This window comes from Apaloderma vittatum, unplaced genomic scaffold, assembly GCF_000703405.1.
Source record: "Apaloderma vittatum isolate BGI_N311 unplaced genomic scaffold, ASM70340v1 scaffold1316, whole genome shotgun sequence".
Taxonomy (NCBI): Eukaryota; Metazoa; Chordata; class Aves; order Trogoniformes; family Trogonidae; genus Apaloderma; species Apaloderma vittatum.
The window spans coordinates 147,769-156,109 of NW_009721031.1; the positions used below are offsets into that span (position 1 = coordinate 147,769).

An 8,341-nucleotide genomic window follows, 5' to 3' on the forward strand; every position below is an offset into this window, starting at 1 on the left:
TTCCTGAGTTTCCCTTGGCATGCGCTAGCTAGAGAAAGGAAAAAAACCTTCACCTCATCTAGATTTCTCCACAATTAAAATAAATCTGTGAAACAAAACAGCTTCCCAGGACCACATAAGCCCATGACCACCATCTCTTCTTAATTCAGGCAAAAACCCCTCCAATTTCTGCAGTTTTATGTTACAGCTAGACTCTGTTTAATAATGGCAGATTCCTCCACAGTCAATAAAATGAATTGCCAGATGCCTGGAGCTTAAGAGGCAAACAAGGGCAAAGTAGAAGACCTTGTAATTTTATGTTGGAGAGACAGATGTTTCCACGCGGTTTTCATTGCTGTTGTCTGATGGTTGCTTCTTTTTAAGTGGAGTCAGAACTAGAGAAATTCAGTCAGGGAACAAGGTGCATGATTTTAACCAGTGATTATGCATTCAGTTTAAATTTTGACCTTGAACAGTGGATTGTGGTCAGTATTGTGTAGTTACTTGCTATCTGTGATCCTCTCCTAGGCAGTAAGCACAAAGTGAGGGTCTCCTGCATGCAGAACTATTCCAGAGAGGAGTGAGTGCCTGTCACTGCAGTGACTTTAGCTGGGAATGCCATGGCTAATGAGTGGGTGTTTCTGTTGACTGTGCCCATCATTTTCCATGTTCAACCAATGTGACTCTTCGACTTTTTGAATGGTTAAGCATGTACCACCAGCTCTTCCTCTGAATTCAGCCTCTTTTGTTGCGGGGGTGATTCAGGCACTGCTGGTTTCAGGAGTAATTCAAAATTTGAAACTCGTCAGTATCGCTTTCAGTTCAGGATTGCTACAATATGCATTTCTGGAAAATGTGTTGAGTTCAATATGCGAGAGTTCCAGGTCTTTTCCCCAAACCTGTGTTGCTAGCATTTGGCCAATGGCATTGACGTGACCTTTGTTTTAGGCAGAATTTTAAACAAGTTCGGAGTTAACTCTGGTCTTCCTGAAGTCTGTGATAAAGTTCCAAAATGACAAAGGGACATCTAGATAGTCACTCTTCAGCTGCGACTACAGCAACTCCCTTCCCAGTGAAGCAGGAGAGAGCACCTCTCCTGGAAGCAGCTCCAGCTGTGTGTAGAGAAATATGGCATTTGCACAAGCTGATGTTGGTCTATGAGCCCTTTACTTTGGAATAAATTACGTTTTAAAGTTAATCCTCCGCTCTGTATTCTCTCCATGAGCCCTTTCATAAATGGTACCCAAAGCTGTTGATGCATTTGGTGCAGGTGGTTCCACGTCCCTGCGAGCAGCTTGGAGTGCTCAGGCAGCAGTGGGTTGTATTTCAAAGATGTATTTCACTCAGTTTGGGTTTTAGCCACGTTCAATATCGCCTTGTGAGGTATTAGATAAAAACCACGTCTCAGTCCTACTGAAGATTGTGGTTTCTGATGGAGGAAGCACTGATAAGCTTATAATCCATGGAATAGTTATTGCTACTATAAAATTAATCCAGCCAACCTACCATATTCAGAGAGTTTAATGACTGGAATTCTTTTTGTTAAACAGGCAAAATATTCTTCAACCCTCCCTCCACAAGCCAGTCTTTATTCTGAATGTGTCTAACGGTCAGAGGCATTTGTAATCCAGATTTCCCTTTTTTTTTAGTTTTTGTTTTGCATTTTCCAATTGAGTGTACAGTTTCATATACATAATTACTATGACTTAGGTTAGACTTTATCCTATTGATTTTGGGGTTTCAGAAACTGGAGCCAATCTCAAGCTCTCTAAAAACAACATAATGATGCTTTCCAGTGAAATACTTCTGCAAAACCTTTTCTTTCAGTGAATAGCCAATGGTCTTCCCTCATAATGAAAATAAATTTATTTTGCAGAATCCTCCAATGCTACTTTGTTGACCAATGCAGAAAAAATTGCTACAATTACAACCACACATACTCCTCAGCAAATACCACAGGAGACCAGGTCAGATTGTTTTCCTCGAGGAGAGCGTGTTGGCATGCTCTCTCTCTGGTTACTTCTTGATCATCTTCACATCCCATGAGCCATATTTTTCCTCTCTCCCTCTTTCTCTTATTTTTTACAGCAGGAGCAACACCAAACCAAAGCAGGAGTCCCAGTTTGATTTCAAACCACCCCAAGCAGCACAGGTAAGGAGTACCTTTTTAATTGTTTTGATTACCACAGACTGTTGCTTCCAATCTGCCTGAGGGCTGTATTCAAATATTTCCCTTGAAAATTCCAGCTGGGAAGCTCTTTTCCCTCAGCCTGTTTGCTGAAGAAAGAGGAATTTGCTGATTAGTTTCTTAACGTGCGTTGCTGTTGTTTCAGCTGAGAAACATTTCCATCACGTCCTCATCAAGAGTTCTAGGGAGGAAAAAAGGAATAAAAAAAAAAGCTGACACCTTTACAACAGTAATAATTTCTGTGTTTGTTTATTGAATTGTGTATTGCATAGACTCATCCCAGGTACCATTAGGGATTTCAGCGAAGCCCGTCAGTGAGATTCCCTGTTGCTAGAACCTTAACCACCCTTCAGAAATGAGCTTTTCTGCCCTGATTGCTGGAGTTGGTGTGTAGCAGAGGTGCCTAAAACTGCCGTGGGCACGGCCAAGCCCAGTCGTTCAAGCAGGCTTCTGCAGACCACCACCAGAGCTCCAGATTGCAGAGTAGAATCTGAGGAAGCTTGAAGCCCTAGCCTGTGTGTGAAAACTCAGCTGATTTTCTTTTTGTAGTTCTGAGTATCAAAAATAGTAGCGTTTGTTGGTTGAATAATTTCTAAACGAGCAGCATTTAACTTTCTGTTGAATTGTGTATATGTTGTCTGCCCTCCAGCAGGACCAAGATTTTTACACTGTTGAGCTGGAAAGAGGAGCCAAAGGGTTTGGCTTTAGCCTGCGAGGTGGCCGGGAGTATAATATGGATCTGTACGTGTTGCGGCTAGCTGAGGATGGTCCAGCCGAGAGATGTGGGAAGATGAGGGTATGCACAAACAGATTTATAAAACACATTTTTTTGCAATAAGCTGACTTCCCTGCCTCTCCCTTAGAGGCATACCTTCTGCTGTGCCAGCTAAAAGGAAAATTAAATGTTAACTGAAAGGAGCAGTGGTTCCTATTCTGTCAATGGCTTCTGTCACTCTTTGTATACAGTCTGTGTGTCCAACCCAGGTTTCCAAATTCTAATATGTAGTCTGACTTCTAAAGCCTAACAAAAATATATGTAGCAATTGGGGTTTCCCATCTGATCCTGTCCTCTGCTAGTGGGCAGAGCAGGTGTATTGGCTCATGGGTTACAAAATTGTAATTTAGGTTTTGATTAGCATTAGCTGTTGATTTCACATATCAGCTGAATTATGAACATTATAACAAGGGCATATGTTATTAAATGCTTAACAGAAAAGTTAAATTGCCAAGTTTTATCTACTCCTTGCTCCTCTGTTAAAGAGTGCATTGTAGCTTTACCACGTACATCTTTTTCTTCTCTGGAGGTATCATGCAAATGGCATTTTCAAAATTCTTTTGCTAGGGGTAGATTTGTAGGTGCAGAAAACAAAAAGAAAGAGGTGCTGATGAAAATAAATCAGTGCTGCGCTGTGGAAGTCGGTACTTTGACAAGCTCTTCCAAGCCTTGTTTTCCTGTCTTAATAAATGATTATATTTACAAAAACAGCTTTGCTGGTTCATAGGAGGTATCTATATTCAAGTGAGAAACAGACCTGAAATAGTTATTTGAACATCCCGGTTACAGTCAACGATAGAACAAAAAAAAACAACTTTGACCAAGGACTTTATAAAAATATCACCGGTTCTGACACAACTCTAGCTGTTGAGCAGTACAGTAATGCAATGAGGTTTTACAGAACAGCAATGAAATATTTTGATACCTCAAGCTTTCCCTGTCGTCTCCATGTCTCCCAGCTCCCCCCGCATGCTGTTTTCATGGACTGTTGCTGGAAGGAGTTGAGGATATTTGGCTTCACTTGGTGCGCAGTTGTTCTTCCACCCTTGCTGTGGCTGTTTTCTTGTGGTCTGCTCGCTGTGACCCTCGTGGGGGCTTGTTTCTAATCTGAGATTATTTTCTTTTATTATGTTTACAGATTGGTGATGAAATCTTAGAGATCAATGGAGAAACTACCAAGAACATGAAGCATGCTCGGGCCATCGAACTGATTAAAAATGGTGGCCGCAGGGTCCGCCTGTTTCTGAAACGTGGAGATGGCTCTGTCCCAGAATATGGTGGGTCAAACTATGAAAACATTCCTTTCTTCCCTGGCATCACTCCATGAATGATCTGTCTCAAGATCTGAAGCGGGAATTCTTTTTTATTTTCCTTTCTCACCAGTGTCTTACCAACCTTTGCAACATATGGTTAATTGCCTCGCTTGTGCTGAATTTTCTACACATTTCATCCTTTGCTTGCTTCCATGGACTTGGGGCGCAGTGTAAGGCAAGATCATCATAGCAGTATTTTTGGTGATCAGAGAGGAAAACAAAACAAAACAAAACCTTATTGTCTTGTCCAGCCAAACAAGGAATGTCACTGAACTGTGCCAAACTGTTTCTCAGCAGCTGAATTGTCGTTTCAAATAGGTCTCTTCTTCTAATCAATGCAAAACCTGGGATCCTGAGTTACTATTCTGAAGCAGTTATTTTTTTTTGTTAGGTTTTTCTCTCAGTTCCTGTCTGTATCCATAGACATGAATGCCAAGATGGCTTAAGAGATTTTTTGCCTTCCCTTAATATTTATGTAAATATTTATAAAGTTATTTAAGAAAAAGAAGAGAGAAAAAAAATCTTTACTGCAAAAATATATTGATTTGGCCTCCTGAGCCCTTTTCTCCCCCCTTTAAACTGTCTGCTGGTTTCAACTAGTTAATTTTTAAGGTCTGAAAAGGTGAGGAGGTTTTGAAAAGGTGCTCTCGTGTCTGTCTTGGGGGAAACATTCAGTCCTTGTTTCTTACTAAGAATTGCATTAGATTTCCTTTTCTTCCCCCGGAGGTTGGATTGCTGGGTGGCTTAACTTAGCACACTATTTAATATTATAATTATGTCTTATTTATTTGAGATAATTGTCAAATATTGTGCCCTCGATGGAGGGCTACTCCCAACCAAAGGTTTTTGAGGTTTCTATAGAAACTGATGATTGAAGGGATGTCCTTTGTACTTTTCTCCCCGTATTTGGGTTATTTCTGTGTCAGTAAGTTCTGTGTTTATCATTCCCTCCGTGTCCTAAAACCAGAAACAAAGCCCTTCTGCACAATTTATGAACTAGATTTTCTTTTCATTTACTGTACCACGTTTGCGAGTTTCTGCTCACTCTGCTCGTTCTTTAACTTAAAAATGACCAATTCCGAGTATAACCAACAAACAATTGAAGTGTTTAACAATGTGGAAGGGAGGTTGTGGGTTTACTCTTCTGTAATATAAATAGCACACCGGAAGGTTCGATGATGGCACTGAAATTCTGTAATGCTCTTTCTACTTTTGTCTTTTCCTATTCTCCTTTGGATGTACAGTACTGTATCATATGCTAGACTGCATAAATACCCTGTAAATTAAGTGCTTCACTTCTCAAAGCATATGTCTGTTGCACTGAGGATGGAAATCCGCCACCAATTTTCTTTTGGTTAATGCTAATCCACTAAACGTTCATTCTCTGAGCAAGGATTTAATATACAGGGGTTGCACTACTGTAAAGAATATCCTTGTAACATTTGGGACTCCTTCCTCTCTTCGTTCTGTTCGCTGCAGTCGCAAATGGTTCCTCTAATAATGTTAAGTTCCAATATTTTTCTGACTCGATTGGAACGTGCTTCTCTATGAGGCTGTATATTTTTGTAATGAGTTTTGTACTTATTTTTAATGTTGTGGTCTCTGGTGGACTTTATTTTTCGTTGTTGTTTGATTGTTAATGTTTTTTCTATGACATTCTGTGTCGCTGTTCCAGCTGTCTTTTAGAATGGATGCTCTCGTTGTCTGGGTTATTGAATCACCTCTTAGATGTCTCTTTATGTCACGATAATAACAACTGCTGTCTTTGCAGCCTTATATTTGGGTGAAGCCTAGACAATCTGACTGGAAAAATAAACTTTCTTTATTCTAAGATAAAATATGAAGATTTTTCTTTCTTTCATCTTTGTTATAGGGAATCTAAATTTTCTACTTTTCTCTTTCTCTTTCTCTTACTTTTTCTTGGTGCTGGGCTCTTCCTTCCTCAGCGATGATACCTCCTAATATCGCTGCATGTATGAGAAATGACAAGCTCGGGGAGTCTTGCTTCTACCTTATGGGCCATAATCAAACTACGGTTTGTAGCTAAAATCAATATTAGGTGTTTTTGTGCTGTGGCCTAATTCCCTCACATTGCTTTCCGCTTCGCTATATTTTATATGTACAGCAAATTCATTCCGAGCACCCTGCGTCCCCTGAATTCTAACACACCACGGGACACACGTTTAAACCTCGTTTGTACCTTGCGCGATAGCCAGGTTGCCGCAAGCCCACGTGCTTACAGCTACGGAAAAGCAGTGTGTTCCCCCAGCTGCTGCCTGAAAAACAAAAAAAAAAGCTGATAAGCAAAAACGTACACACATGAGTTGCAACATGGGTTGGGTTCCACCTGGAAGTCACAAAATTCACGGCCCACGCACACACCGACCCTCCCAAGCGAAGGGGTAGAAGGGGTAGAAATGCCATCGAATGGGCGTGCTGGCAGGAGGGATGCGCATGTAGAGTGTTTGGCTTGGGGGAGGGAAGAAAAAAAGGAGAAAAACAGAGTAAAAAAAAAAATTGTCCCCACAAGTGGTCATGAGGGGTTTCAATCGTTGCCATCAGGACAATCCACCTCGAGGTGGGTGTCTGGGTGTGAGCAGCTGGAAGCATAGCTAAGGCCAGCCCAGCTGCAGTGCAGAAGTTGCTTTAAAAAAGGAAACAGTAAGGGAGTAAAAACAATGCTCGCATTAAGGCAGTGCAGCTACTTTAATATTTGCCATGTCTATAATGAATCATTCATAAACATCCACGACAAATGACGTGAGTAATTGTAGCTTAGCTACAGCGCAGCGCTGGGTTCTAGTTCGAGGGCTTTTCTTCTGCTTTGCAGTTTGTCTCACAGAGGTAGCTCAGTTGTTTTTTACCCGAAATACTACCTTTAAAATAACGAACTGGAGATTAGATTTTACTCAAAGCCATCCCATGTATTACAGTATCTTTCCATTGCTTTGATATGAAAAAAACCCATAACTTCTGTCATCATTGTTGGAATCATTGTGGCAAAACCAAAATCTACCCTAGGACTTTACGTAACTTGGTAGAACTGAGATTAAGTAATGTGCTATAAGAAATAGAAATTGCATGTTTACAGCCTAATTCTCACACCTTCAAAATGTTATTTTACAAGGTGAAAACTCAATAATCAATTCTACTTTGTGTACATTTTCTGCTATTTGAAACAAGGCCTCCCACACCTGGAAGGCAGTTCTTTCAAAAGACTTAAAAAAATAAAAATCGTTTCCTAAAGGCCCTCTTTATTGGAAACTGTTAAAAAAAAAACCAGCCAATAGCCTGAACTACATTTTTTTTTTTCCGCTGGAAAGAAAGTAGTGTAATCAAAATATTACAAATTGGGCTTGGGGAAAATGTAAATTGCCCTGTGGCCAGAAGAACATAAAGATGATACCAGCTTGGAGCAAAAACACGGCTCGTGAACAGAGCAGCACCAGTACTAACCCGTAACTCTTGTTGGTCGCAGTTAAGTTAACAAAAGCTTCGGTTAGCCTTCGCTGACTGCTTTCCCAGTTGTTTGTTTTTGTCACTAATGAAGTCTGAAGAGTGCTAAGTGGTGTCACGGCGCCGCGGAAGCCACGGGTACCAAACGCTGTGCTGTTATTTTCTTGCAGACCCCAGCAGTGACAGGAACAGTCCCGCCACAGGTTCACAAAATGTATCGGAAATGACAGCCGCACCATCCGACCGACGGCAGCACCCATCATCGGAGTCCAGTTATCCACCAGACCTTCACAAATCATCACAGCATGGGGACAAGCGGACTTACGTTAGAGACCTAAAAGGCAGCAGAGAGTTTAGCAGACATCCCAACGAACACCACACTTGGAACGGGACTTCTAAAACCAACGACCACGTGCCAGGCAGGAGGACGGAGAGGTCGCCGGAGAGGAGGCACGAGAGGCAGCCGGAGAGGGCAGTGGTGAACGGCCAGTAGAGGAGGTCTCCCGAAAAGCGCAGGGAAGGGACGAGGAGCGCCGACAACACTTTGGAGAGGCGGGAGCGACACGAGAGGAGGAGAGACCTCTCTCCCGAGAAGCGCCGGGAGCGGTCGCCCGGCCGGCGCCGACGCTC

The 8,341-nt window shown here is 41.8% G+C and overlaps 1 protein-coding gene across 1 annotated transcript in view; it reads left to right on the forward strand.

The window, feature by feature from the left end:
- The window catches only part of MAGI1 (membrane associated guanylate kinase, WW and PDZ domain containing 1), a gene marked incomplete at its 3' end in the record, with an annotated part of 88,430 nt that extends 80,099 nt beyond the window's left edge, over positions 1–8,331 (forward strand). The window contains 5 exon segments of the mRNA XM_009871194.1: positions 1,856–1,946; positions 2,071–2,131; positions 2,820–2,963; positions 4,081–4,219; positions 7,882–8,331. Of these exon segments, the coding sequence (XP_009869496.1) occupies positions 1,856–1,946; positions 2,071–2,131; positions 2,820–2,963; positions 4,081–4,219; positions 7,882–8,331 (885 nt within the window).
- Positions 8,332–8,341: the final 10 nt, after the last annotated feature.